Source organism: Phyllostomus discolor, chromosome 2 (genome assembly GCF_004126475.2).
Source record: "Phyllostomus discolor isolate MPI-MPIP mPhyDis1 chromosome 2, mPhyDis1.pri.v3, whole genome shotgun sequence".
NCBI lineage: Eukaryota > Metazoa > Chordata > Mammalia > Chiroptera > Phyllostomidae > Phyllostomus > Phyllostomus discolor.
Window position 1 is genome coordinate 121,190,973 of NC_040904.2, and position 13,939 is coordinate 121,204,911.

A 13,939-nucleotide genomic window follows, 5' to 3' on the forward strand; every position below is an offset into this window, starting at 1 on the left:
GGCTCTAGGTCCTTGCTTTTCATGATTTTGAATATTTTTTTGCCAATCCCTTCTAGCCTGCAAAGTTTCTTTTGAAAAATCAGCTGACAGCCTTATGTGTACTCCCTTGTAGGTAACTAATTTCTTTCTTTTGCTGCTTTTAAGATTCTCTCTCTGACTTTAACCTTTGGCATTTTAATTATGATATGATGGGCCTCTTTGCATACATCTGGTTTAGGACTTTCTGTGCTTCCTGGACTTGCATGTCCATTGCCTTCACCATATTAGAGAAGTTTTCTTTCATTATTCATTCCCATAGACTTCCAATTTCTTGCTCTTTCTCTTGTCCTCCTGGCACTCCTATAATGTGAATGTGGACTGCTTGAAGTTGTCCCAGAGGCTGCTTATACTATCCTCATTTTTTGGCTTGTTGTTGTTGTTGTTGTTGTTGTTGTTGTTCTGATTGGTCATTTTTTGTTTCCTTATATTCCAAATCATTGATTTGATTCTCAGCTTCATCCACTCTATTGTTGTTTCCCTGTAAACTGTTCTTTATTTCAATCAGTGTAGCCTTTGTTTCTGACTAGATCTTTTTTATGCTGTTGAGTTCCTCACTAAGTTCCTTGAGCATTCTTAAAACAAGTGTTTTGAACTCTGCATCTGATTGGTTGCTTATCTCTATTTTGTTTAACTGGTTTACTGGAGTTTTGATCTGTTCTTTCATTTGGGCCATATTTCTTTGTTTCCTCATTTTGGAAGCCTCCATCTGTTTGTTTCTATATATTAGGTAGAGCTTCTTTGATTCTGTGTCATGAGAGCATGGCCTAATGTAGTAGGTGTCCTGTGGGGTCCAGTGGCCCAGCCTCCCCTATCACCCAAGCTGGGTACTTGAGGTGCACTCTTAGTGAGGGCTGAATACTGAATACATCCTCCTCTTGTAGTCGAATCTTGATTGCTGTTGGCAGGTCAATGGGAGGGATTTACCCAAGCCAGTAAGCTCCAAGAACTCGCTGTGACTACTGACCACCAATGTCCCCCTTCCATAGAGGATCAGCTGTGCAGGGGCTGAGTGGTGGTGCTCTGATGTGGTCTGTAGCTCCCTGATGGGTGTGCAGGCTATGGGGTTTCCCAGGTGGTGCATGGCAAGGTCAGCCCCAACCTGTGTTTTGCCCTGGGCCACCCTGCCTGATCTATAAAGTAGTCTGAGATGACTACTTGTGCTGGACTTGAAGATTCCCAGGCAAAGCCAAGCTGTGAACCTAGCATGACTGCTGGTAGTGCTGGGCCTGGGATTCACTGGGGCTAGCTATTGCTTGTTTGAGAGGATTTAGGGATTTATGAAGCATGAGCTAAAACCTGCCATTCATATAGAAAAGCAGCTTGGGTGGGCCTTTAAGTTAGGTAGTGTGGAGGTTCAGTGGATTTCCAGGGCAGGGCAAACAGTGTTAGCCAGTTTGATGGAGTCTCAGATATGGCACCAACTTGCCAGCTCTGTGGGGGAGGGTTCAGAAAAAGGACAAGGTCCTCTGTTTGCCTTGATGTCAGTCACTTCAGTTCTTCCCTGTATGGTACTTGTGCCTTTCAACCTGCTACCACTGACTTAATCCCTGCTGGTTTTTGCAAGCAGAAGTTGTGGGGACTTATCTTCCTGGTACTGGGACCCTGGACTAGGGGTGCCTGTTATGGGGCTGGGACTCCTTCCTCCTGAGATATCCCTCCCAAATATTTATCCATCACATGTGAATGTGGGACCAGCCTGTTCTGCATGTTTGGAGACTACCAGTCTGGATGGATGTGGTTTCTTTAATTCAGGTGTTGTCAGACTTCCATTCAACTCAATTTCTGATGGTTCTTGGTGATGGTTGTTCTATACTTTAGTTGTAATTTTGATGTGGTTGTGGATGAAGGCAAGCCATGTCTGCCTATGCCACCATCTTGACTGGAAGTTGGTTTGTTTGTTTTTAGATTTATCCTAGTTGGAGTTTCTTGAGCATCTTGACTTTGTATGTCCATTTTTTTTAAACTCAGATTTGGGAATTTTTCAACCATTATTTCCTCAAATAAGCTCTCTTCTCCTCCTAGGACTCCCATAAGGTATTAGTCTTCTTATTAGTGTCCCATAAGTTCCTTAGGTACCTTTTGTTTTTATTCATTTTTTTGTTTGTTTTGTTTTTTTGCTCCTCTGATTTGATGATTTCAAATGACCTATCTTCAAGTTTGCTGACTCTTCTGCCTGACAAAATCTTGTATTAAATTCCCCTAATGAGATTTTTTAAAGTTTATTTACTGTATTTTTCATCTCTGTGATTTTTATTTGGATATTTTTATGATATTCATGTGTTGATATTCTCACTTTGTTCAAGCATCATTTTTGTGATTTTGTTTAGTTGTTTATCTGTTTTCTTTTAGCTCACTGAGTATCTATATGACAGGGTTTTTTTTTTTTTTTATCTTTTTGGTCAGGCAGACAATAGATCTGTGTTTCTTTAGGGTTAGTTTCTGAAATTTTATTTTGTTCCTCTGATTGAGTCATTTTTCCTGGGTTTTCTTTTTTTTGTAATTTTTGGCTGTAATTTGGGCATTTGGAAAACAATCATCTCTCTGATCTTTGTTTGCTGTCTTTGTACAGGCCAAAACCACCGATCAGCCTAGGACCTTTTAAACTTTTTCTGATCTCTCACTCCCCTGACACCTGCCTGCAGAACATCAGTTCTGATGAGCTGTTTGCCTCTGTTTTCAGTGGTTTTCAAACCCTGGCACTGGTCTTGTCAGTACTCCAAGTCATACAAGAGAGAAACCAATCCCTCAAGCAGCCCTCAAATAGGTCAGAACATTGGATACACACTTAATTCTTTTTTTTTTATCCTGAGGGAGGAACCCCCATAAAGGGGGTTTCCTTCCACTTGTGCCATACTGTGCTGTGTGGGAAGGGACATGAAAGGGCATGCCAAATACTGCCATTTTCCTACTTCATTTATGAAGATCTCTTCTTCGTTTAATATGGCTTAGGAGCTGTAGCTTCTCATCTGGTCTCCAGAGTTTTCAGAGGTATTCTAGTCCATATATTGCTATTAACTTTATGTCTCTGTGAGGGAAGGAGGACCTATATCTTTCTAGTCTGCCATCTTGCTGGCATCACTGCACAATGTATTTGATGTGGCTGCTGCAGCTGCTCTGTCTTCAAAGCCCCAGGAAGGTAGAGTTGTTTCTGGACTGCAGAAGATTTTGAGGATTGGTGGGAACTGTTGTGCCTTCCCCAGAAACCTCCCTGGAAATTCCATCTGTGAGAAATGAGCCCCACATTCCAACTCTAACAGCCTCCTCTGGCCCCACAGCACCCCTAGTTGTCCCTGATGTACAGCAGATAGCTCTTGTCAGATCTGCCTCACCAAGGCTCATCTTCCCCAGGTAACCTGTGGCTTTTCTCTCCCCAGTGCCCTAAGCCCCAGGAGCTGCTCCACATTGCCCAGGAACTTCTGCACACCGAGGAGACCTACGTGAGGCGGCTGCACCTGCTAGACCAGGTAGCCCTCCTGGCTGGGGCATACCTTTGTCTACTTCCAGAGTTTCAGTTAACAGTTTCACAGGGAAACTGCCTATCTTAGTATTGGCTAGTCCTTACATTTGGAATACAAATGACTGTACTAAAATTCAAACAATTTAAGTTTTCTCCAGAAACTTGTATTTTTTCTTTCAGAGCTATGGCACAGGTCTTGTATGGTACCTTGGAAGCCTTTACTCCTGGCAGTCACACTATATAAGCATGTAAATGGCCTCTGAATGTCTTTCTGCATAAAAAGTTGGGACTGTGGGTGACACTCTCTCTGTTCATGTAGCAACATAGGGTTTATGAGCACAGGAAGTAACTCCAAAGGAATCTTTGTTTCTCACAAGCAGAGAAAGAAAATTAGGAGCTCCCATTTCCCATGAGAGGTAGATGGAAGAAAGATGGCTTATACCCATGTGGAGGGGACTGTCCCTGCCTCACCCCCAATTCTTAGCCATAAGTAAGCTTGCTTTAAGACCATAAACTTGCTTTAAGGCTTTAAGGTTATTTGAGCCACTTTGATGAAATGGTAGGATCCTATCGATGGTTACCCACATTCAGTGACCATTATGTGCCCAGGTTTTCTGCACCCAGCTGACAGAAGCAGGAATTCCTCTGGAAGTCACCATAGGCATATTCTCTAACATCTCCTCCATCTATCGCTTCCATGGACAGTTCCTCCTGCCCGAGCTACAGACAAGGATCACAGAAGAATGGTGAGTGTGGCTCGCAGCACCTGGGAAATGGGGGACCAGCATCTCTAAGGGAGTATGGTTTCAACAGAGTTGACAGCTGAGTATCCTGGTGATTTTGTCACAGTGTTTTTTTTTTTTTTTTTTTTTTTAATTTTCTTTGCCAAGTGGCCTCTATCTTTGGAGTTTTTATGATCTAAAGCCAGGCAGGCACTTATCTCATGATGTTCTATGCTCCTCCACAAGGTTCTGGGCCAATCTTGACCCCACCAACTCCACTGCTACTTAGTGTCTCCCAGCCTTAGCTTCTTCATTTGCAAATCAAAGGGACTTTAATACCTGCTTAGGGCTTCATGGGATTGAAATGGGTTTAGACATCTGCAAGCACCAAACAGACAGCAAACAGTGCTAGTTGATTCATTTTTCCTCTTAGGGTATACTCTACCTTTGCTTTAAGAATTAGATCCCCCCCCCCCCCCCCAATAATATACCTCGGATCTTTCCACTGTCCCTGGAGGCTGTCCTTTCGTCCCTCTGCCACTTCTGTTCATTCTTAGCTCAGCTGCAAGTCATGATAATAAAACATCACAGGCAGGGCCCCCGCCTGGCCATTTTCCACCTCATGTGATTTCTGCTGTGTCCTGGGTACTACACCAGCTTTGTTTTGCTGGCCTGGTTTGAGCCAGTGTGCTGTTCTGTAGCATCAGGAACACCAGAAGCCTGACCCCTCCAAGGTGCAACCAGGCCAGGGAGAGCCAAGCCAGAGCTGGATTGAGAGGATGTCCCCTCACCTGTAAGGCTCAGCCAGATGCTATATCAATTTGTAGCTCTTTAGAGGGGCAGGGTCCACCTATAGAGCAGGTGTTACCAGGCCATGGGGTTAAAGCTCAGGGCTGGGCTGGTCTTCTGGCTGACATAGTCCTTATGGCTATAAGCGGGTCTTCACCTCCAGGCCCTGGAGAGACTGTTAGTGCATAAGTGCCCATGCATTCCTGATACAATATGGAGTAGGAGTTCAACATCTGCCTGCTCTCTTCGCAAGTGGGGGGTGGAGCTTTGAGTGAAATCCCAAGTGCACATTTCCAGTGATGTTACAGTGGATAGCTTGCATGTGTGCCTTTCTTCTTCTTTTTGTTAATTTACTCAGGTTAAATACCCATCACAGTTCTAAGTTTAAAGAGTATTAATATATTTTTATGCTTTTTGAAACTTATTTCTAAATCCCTGTCAAAACCATTATCAGTAGTGTAGAGTACTGCTTTTCCATGATGGTGCCAACTTTGGGTTGTCCCACTGCTTCTGATCTTTTCTTATTTCAGGGAGTACAACAGAGCTTCTTTGCTTCTCCTTGATAACTGTGGCCCATCATGAGAGTGGCTCTCCATTGCTACCACCTGGTTTTGAGCAATGGTTCTGCACTTGCACTGCTGAAGTGGTTTATGTGATCCTCTCATTTGCCATGCAATAATACACTATTTTTTACTCCATGTGATACAGGGAAGTAAAGACAAGTTTGCTTATTGTCACACAGAGCTGCAAGTCAGGCCATCCTCTCATAACCCCCTGGTGAAGTCCCTGTCCTATTCCAACCTCTCACCTGAGTTGTTTCTCTGATGATCTCACTCCCCCATGAAGGGACATGAACCCTCGGTTTGGGGACATCCTGCAGAAGCTGGCCCCCTTCCTCAAGATGTATGGTGAATATGTCAAAAACTTTGATCGGGCTGTGCAGCTGGTGAGTGCCTGGACCCAGCGTTCACCACTGTTCAGAGACATCATCCACAGCATCCAGGTAGGGCCCTGCCATGGCCTCAGGGGCAGAGCACTAGATTGGTGTTTTCACATGGAGAAAATTAGTACTAGTGTGGGATATGTCTGGATGCTCTATTGATGCTTTGATTCTTAAAATAACTTTCAGAGACAAATCATTTTTCTTTCACCAGTGGGAAAATCATGGTTCAAAGAGGCTGTGTGATCTGAGTTGTCACAAACTATTGTAGACAGAACCTGGATCCAAATGCCAGTTCTTCCTCCACAGTGCTCCTCAATGGCTAGGGCAGGCAGTTAGGAAGATATTACATTGATCTATCATTTTCTGCAAACAGCCTGTTCACACTTGGCTGCTGTTATCTGCTGCTGTATTGCCCTTTTTCTTATCGATTCACAACGTTTTTATATGTTAAGAGTGTTAGCTGTTATCTGTCATATGTGTTACAAATAACTTTTTCTCATTGACTTTTTTTTTTTACTTTTGTTTTTAAATTTTATTTAGGAAGCTGTTTTTATATAAAATTTTTGGGTTTTAATTAGCCACATTTGCCAATTTTTAAATAAAGTTATGCTTTAAAAATAAATTTATTTCTCATCCTCAAGGTTATAGAAATTATGTTTTCTTCTAATGTATAGCTTCATTTTAAACATTAAAAATTAAAAATGTTATTCCAGAATAGTTTCCTGGTACATTGTGAGAATGTTCCAGGTATGAGATAAGAATCTAGTTTTATTTTCGTGAAGTTAGCCACTTGTTCCAATGTCACTAGTACACACACACACACACACATACACATTTCTCAATGTATCCTGGAGGGTTAATGGGTATAGAGATCCTCTGTGCTGAGGGTTTAGAGACCAGACTTAGGTTTGGGATGGCCCCTCCATAACTTTCTAAATTTCCTCAGATCCTCTGTCATCAGGTCAGCTGTGATTTCCTAGAGTCCCTCAGCATCCCTGTCCCTCCCCAGGAAGAACAGCTCTGTTACTGAATTCTTCCTTCTCCCTTCTGCCTGTACCTGCTGAACCCTTACTCCCTCACTTGTTTCTGGACACTCCCAGCTCTCCCCATAAAACAGTTTCCTCCAGTCTCCCTGAGTTGTGCACGTTGGCTTACCCACAGCCCCGAGTGACTGGAGACCAGATGGTCATGCTGTCCCTGTCTTCAGGGGCTGGTCACCCAGTAGCAGGGTTAACTGGGGCTAGCCCATGCATGGCATCCTAAGGGTGGAGGTTTAGGCTGGTGTGAGTGCTGTGGTTCCACACTGCTGTCAAACCTGACAGATGGAGAACAAAGCCCCATTTCCTAGGACATAAATTACAGCACCATCTCCTTCTCCAGGAAGTGTGTACCTGTGTGGTTTTGTTAGAGTTCCCTGTCAGGTTAACTGCTGTCCTTGGAGAGGCATTGTGATTTTCAAGGAGAACTGTGGACCGACTCCCAGGGCCTTATAGACCCAAACTCCCCATGTCTCCACTATCCTTCCCAGCCCAGATGCCTGCATTTGTTATTTTTCTTTTCTCTTCCTGCATTTATTATTATTATTATTATTAATAATAACAATAATAATAAACTATAATTGAGGAAGTTGAGGTCTGTCTAATTTGCATTGGGCAATTGGTATCTGATTTGGTTGTTTTGAGGATGACGAGAAGAAAAGACAAAATCAGGTTTCATTTGGTGTGCTTCCCCATTCACCAGCCAGCAACAACCGTCTAGACTCCAGAAGGAGGGAGGGCATATTCTGCGGACCTGCTCCTCCTTGATATAGCAACTGCAAACCTCACATTCACACAGTATCCCAACCTGATGAGATTCCATGCTTCCTATTGACTCACTTCTGCGGGATGCTCATTTGATTCAGGGCATGTCTGCCAGACCTTTCCATGGTGAAGTTAAATTTTTCCCTATTAATAAGTTTCTTGTAGGGAGATGCTTTGAGATGGTATAATGCCCTGTTCCTCATCCTGCTGGGTACATCTTGCCTGAAACAACTGTTTGTATGGTGGCTGCGGACTAATGCTCTTCCAGCCCTGCTAGGTCCAAGGCATTCTGAGCTCACTTCAGCTGGAAGCCATTTTGTTCCAGGCCCCGAGCTAGGCAAGGGTGACAGGCGTGTGTGTGTGTGTGTGTGTGTGTGTGTGTGTGTAGGGGGTGGTGAATGGCTTGTGTGAAAACCTGGATGACTGCAGTGACTCCCCAGGTAGACACAGGGGTGGGATAGATTCTGTATGAGGCAGGCAGGCCTATAAGCCAAGACAAAGGTGCTGGGACATTTGTCAGGGGAGAAAGAGAGAGCAGCACAGGCAGGGACCCTTGTGGGTAGGCACAGAGATGGCAGGTGACAGTGTTCAGCACATGTGGTCTGGAGTGCAGATGCCTGATTTGGTCTGGAGGAGATTCTGAAGGGCCAGAAGCAGGGTTATGTTTAAGAAAGAGGGTGGGAACCTGGGAGCAGTGCTGGGCAGGGTCAACCTGAAGGGTGTCAGCCAGTTACCCCACCCTACACTCGCTGTCATGTTCATAGGAAAGGAATAGATGGCATTAGAGCAATGTGTAGGCATGGTCCCTAAGGATTCCCTTTAGGGAGTACTGAGGAAGCTCCTGACTTCCCAGTGTGGGAAAGAGGCTCAGTTCAGGCCCCTGGGTGAATGTGAATGGGGAAGTCTCTCATGAGGGAAGGAGATGGTCTTTGTCCAAGCTTTTATTTTCTCCGACAAGGATGTATATAAAAGAGCCAGCACTGGGTCTAGAGCAGCCCATCTGGGTTCTCTGTCCTTGCTCCATTGCTCAACCTCTCCAAGCACAATCCCCCCTGCCACAATATGTGGTCTGCAGTCAGCAGGTGCAAATGCTCTGGGCAACCTCCTGGGTGGCTTGGAGTAAGGGTGGAGCCCAGGTTCACACATTAGCCCACAGGTGGCTCAAACTGTCTGTCTTCCCTATAGAAGCAGGAGGTATGCGGGAACCTGACACTGCAGCACCACATGCTGGAGCCTGTGCAGAGGGTCCCCCGCTATGAACTGCTGCTCAAGGACTATGTGAAGCATCTCCCAGCTGATGCCCCAGACCGGAGGGATGCGGAAAGTGAGCAGAGCCACCACTAGGCCATTGGGCTCCTGGGAAGTGGGAGCAGGGGCACCTACCAAAAACCTATGTTGAGAAGGAGACAGAGAGAAAGAGACACAGACAGAGAGAGATTGAAACATAGACATATACAGAGAGACAGAGAGAGAGACTGAGATGGAGAGATATAGAAAAATAGAGACAGAAGCAGAGAGACAGAGGCACAGAGAGACACAGAGACAGACAGACAGAGACAGAGAGAGAGGGAGAAGGAGAGGAAGAGGGAGAGAGAGAGCTCCAAGTGTCCCCTAAACACATTTTGGCAAGTGACCAGCATCTCTGAGACAGAAGAAGATGCCCCTGCTCCCACTGCAGCATGAAAGCAGACACAGGGTTTGGGGGAAGCTACTAAGTACTGGCAATGCTTAGGCCTCAGGAAGGCCTTCACTGGGTGGCAGGGGTCACTGTGGGCCCAAGGATAATGACTAGCACACAGTACAGGGCAGGGGCTACCCATGGAATGAGGTGCTAGCTCCCCAGGCCCCAGCAAAGGAGGTATGTCTTGTGGGGTTACTTCCCCCTCTCCCAACTAGCCAGGCCTTTTGAGCAGCCCCAATACCCTGGGAAATGGGAGAGCAGGGCAGATCATAATTCTTAGCCTCACTGGTCCAGAATGTGTATGGAGCCACCAGGCGTCCTGTAGCCTAACTCCAAATCTTCCTCCTGCAGGGTCCTTGGAGCTCATCTCCACTGCTGCTAACCACTCCAATGCTGCAATTCGAAAAATGGTGAGTGGGGAGGTGACTCCTGGAGGATATCTGAGGGACCTACAGTATGATGAAGGAAGGGTGTGGAGTGGGCCAGGAGCCATCGGTGTGTATGCATACTACACACAAACACCTGTTCCCAGGTAGGCTTCATCTGCATGCACACCCACCCACCTGTCCCCAGGTGGGCTTTATCGACATGGACACACATACACAAACACACACACTCACACACCTGTCCGTAGGTGGGCTCCATCAAAGTGCATGCACACCTCCCTGTCTTCAGTTGGGCTCCATTATCATGCACATATACACCTGTTCTTGAGTTGGCTCCACTGGTGTGTACACCCTCCCACCTGTCCCCAGATGGGCTCCATCAGCGTGCACATGCACCCACATGTCCCACAGGACAGACAGGGGCTCTGTTGAGAACTAGACAGGCCCACCTTGTACTAGCTCGATGATTGTTGGTATGTTATTTAGCACTCTGTGCCTCAGTTTCCCCATCTGTAAAACACAGTTCCTGACAGAACTTGTCTCATTGGGCTGTTGTGGGGAGTAAATCACTCCACATAAAATAGAACAGGACTGGGCACAATATTAGCTCTCAGTGCTCCCATCACCTTTCCATTTATTTAAGTCGTTTTAGTCAGCTCTGTTGGCTATAACAAAATACCACAGACAGGACAGCTTAAACAACACATGTGTGTTCTACCAGTTCTGGAGGCTGAGTCCCAGATCAAGGTGCCAGCAGATTCAGCCCTGGCTTGCAGGCAGCTGCCTTCACACTGTGTCTTCACATGGCAACATGTGAGAGAGAACAACAAAGCTTTCTTGGTCTCTTCTTATTGGGCTCTAATCCATCATAAGCATCTGCTTTCCCAACTGTGGCCTTTCCTATAAACTAATTACTCCAAAGACTGTACCTCCAAAATAGCCCAAAGGTGAAAGAGACATGTCTCCTTGTGGATCTAATGCCCATGTGTAATGGGGGCTGTGGGTAAGGAGACCACCTTGAGCTCACCCCAATACCCTGTGACCAGGGTGGCTCTGTCCTGCACACTGTTCTCAGCTCTCCAGCCACTGCAGTTCCCACCCAGCTCTGGTGTCTGTCTCCCAGTCCGTGAGAGCTATTTACCTTCACACGAGCACTGTTTTTTTCTTTTCCAATTACAGTTTGCATTCAATATTATTCTGTAGGGCACTGTTGTTTTTTAGGGGAAAAAGAAAGTGAATTTTTTTTTTGAATCCCACATTTCTCAAAAGGAGAATTGAGAAGCGAGCAGCTTGTTTTGGGACAACTCTTGTTATGTGTGGTCTACTTCTAGTATCCTCATTACCTATCTGTCCCCAGGTCTGGGTCTGGGGCCCCTGGACCAGATTGGCCTGAGGTCGGGTCCACTGTAGAGTACCCATGGCAACCCTAAACAGGCCACATTTTACTCTGGATCTTTTAAAAAATCTAATTTCCCTCCTTTTTCTCACCTAAGACTAAATCTAATGAAGGAGGGAAAGCTGCTTTGCAGAATTCCATGGTCATGAGCCCACACAGAGCCTGTGGAAATGTTGGGGAGCTTCCATGGACCAACATCACTGAGGGGATGGACAGGACCTGGGGCCCTTCCATTTTGGTCAGACTCTCATTCCACTTGTTGCACACCTGCTGCGTGGTGGTTCTTTCCCCAAGTCCAGTGAGGCCATCTGCCCCCTAGGAGAGTGACAGGTGGGCGGCTACAGTGGGAGGCCCCCATGTAAACTCAGGGGTTGGCCCTAAGATTTATCAGTGTGTGCTCACTGGTGCCGGTTTCATGCTTTAATCATCCATTCCCCACTTACCCTGAATCCCAGCCTCTACAACCTCCCTAAGCCTCTTCAATCCACCAGTCTTCCTGGTCTTTGATCCATCCTTCTCCACCTCAGAGATTCTAAGGAACACCTATCTTACCATTCTTTATTCAGAACCCTTCTGGACTGTAACTGCCTCCCAAGTACAAACCAGCTCTCCTACATAACAGGTGAATGCCCAACCCCCCAGTACACACTATGTGTGTGCCAAGCATTCACAACATGCCAGATGCATGCCAGCCCACCCAATACATACCAGATGCACATGCAGCCCACCCAGTACTTACCAGGTGAATACCTAGGCCCCCAGTACCTACCAGGTGCACTCCCAGCCCCCCAGAACACACCAGGTACACTCTTAGCCTCTGAAGTAAATGCCAGATACGTAGTCTCCTACCCAGTACACACCAGGTGCACACCCAGCCCCCCCAGGTAAACACCAGGTACATGCCCACCATACCCAGTATATACCAAATGTATGCCAAGGACCCCAATACATACCAGGTGTATATCTAGCCCCCTTAGTAAACACCAGGTGCATGCTCAGGCCCCCCAATACACCCCAGGTTCTCTCCAAGCCCTCCAGTACATACAAGGCCCTTCAGTCCTGCCCTCTGGTCCTCTTCACTTTCAATGCCAGCTCTCCTCCTGCCCCCTGCCACACCCATATGTACCATGCGCTTTGGTACCGAAAGCACAAAGGCCAGCCCAACAAGCCTGCCTCTGAAGTGTGCAGGCTGAGACTAGTCAGGTCCAAGGGCAGTAGCTGCTGCAGCAGTGGGTCAATGCTCTATATCACTGGGCTGGGGTTCCTGTAGGCACAGCTCAGCCTCTGCTGTGTTCACTCCTTTGCTCTTGGCTCAGGCCCCATCTGGTAGCAGTGACAAGTCAGGGCCCATGACCTCTTGGCTCAGAGCTGAGGCCATAGCTGCTGACTATCTTCCATCACTCCCCAGGGGCACTTGTGGGTCATGTGACCTCCCAACCAGTCACGAGGCTAGAGGGAGATAAGCTGCAGATTGGTAAAGGTCTGGTCTCATGATGGGCCTGGTAGAGCAGGAAAGAAGGCAAGGCTACCAGAAGTGGAAGGATTGTTTGAGGTAAAAGGTGCAGCTTCCTGATGTGTCTCCCTGAAGGCTTTCATTGAAGCCCCATAGAGAGAGCTGGGCATGCAGTGCAGAGGCTCAGAGAGCTGGTTTCAGTTCAGCTGAAACACCTCCAGCGTGTCACCTGATTTCTCTATGCCCTAGTTTTTTTATCTGTAAGTTGGGGATAATAATGACACCTACCTAAGAGGATCAGTGCTATAATTACCTGAGCTAATACCTATATTGTACGTGGAACACTGCCTGGCATATAGCAGCAGTGTTAGCTGTTGTCATTTATTGTTCTGTGCACTGTGAACTTCTAGTTGTCTTTCAGTGCTCAACTTGAGCATTAGTTACCCCATGTTTTCCCTCCTACCCCATCAGTAGTTTCATTGTCCTGTCTTGGCTCTGAACCATGCTTGCGTGGTAGGGCTCTGCTACCCTCTGGTCCCCAGCAGACCTACAGGCCTCCAGTCTTTGTGGCCATGCAGCTGACTGAGCCCTGCGTCTCTTGCAGGAGAAAATGCATAAACTCTTGGAAGTGTATGAGCAACTGGGTGGGGAGGAGGACATTGTCAACCCTGCCAATGAGCTGATCAAGGAGGGCCACATCCAGAAGCTATCCGCCAAGAATGGCACAGCTCAGGACCGCCACCTCTTCCTGGTAAGCCCCACCCCATTAGGCCACAATCAGCCCTGCCTAACTCCACACCCACCCAGCCCCAGAGCCCCTACATACCTCCTCCCTGGGATGTCTTCTCTATGGGGTAGGCTGGCAGCCTTCCTGCCCCTTACCCTGCCTTCTCTATCAAAGTTCAACAGCATGATCCTTTACTGTGTGCCCAAACTGTGGCTCATGGGCCAGAAGTTCAGTGTTCGGGAGAAGATAGACATTTCAGATCTCCAGGTGGGTGAACCCCTCTTTTCCTCCCCACTTCCCTGGGAAAGCACACACCAGGGGTAGGGACAAAGACCCCAGCCCCTGCTGTGCACCTGGCCCCTGGCCCACTTCTCTAAGCCTCTGCTCTATAGTGTGACCCAGACATGGCTGGACTGTCTCTGAGGGTGCCTTGGCCTATGGTCCTGGGCTGGGTGAGCAGGATCCCCTGTCCCTCTACTTTGCCCATCTGCCAGGGCACTGTGGGCTTTATGCTCACAGGGTGAAGGATGGCACTAGGAACTTG

At 47.1% G+C, this 13,939-nt stretch overlaps 1 protein-coding gene across 1 annotated transcript in view; it reads left to right on the plus strand.

Annotated features, from left to right (window-relative positions):
- The window catches only part of FGD3 (FYVE, RhoGEF and PH domain containing 3), a 51,834-nt gene that overhangs the window by 19,861 nt on the left and 18,034 nt on the right, over window positions 1-13,939 (plus strand). Inside the window, 7 exon segments of the mRNA XM_036018435.1 lie at window positions 3,414-3,503; window positions 4,106-4,242; window positions 5,854-6,010; window positions 8,938-9,076; window positions 9,785-9,843; window positions 13,273-13,419; window positions 13,570-13,662. Coding sequence (XP_035874328.1) covers window positions 3,414-3,503; window positions 4,106-4,242; window positions 5,854-6,010; window positions 8,938-9,076; window positions 9,785-9,843; window positions 13,273-13,419; window positions 13,570-13,662 — 822 coding nt within the window.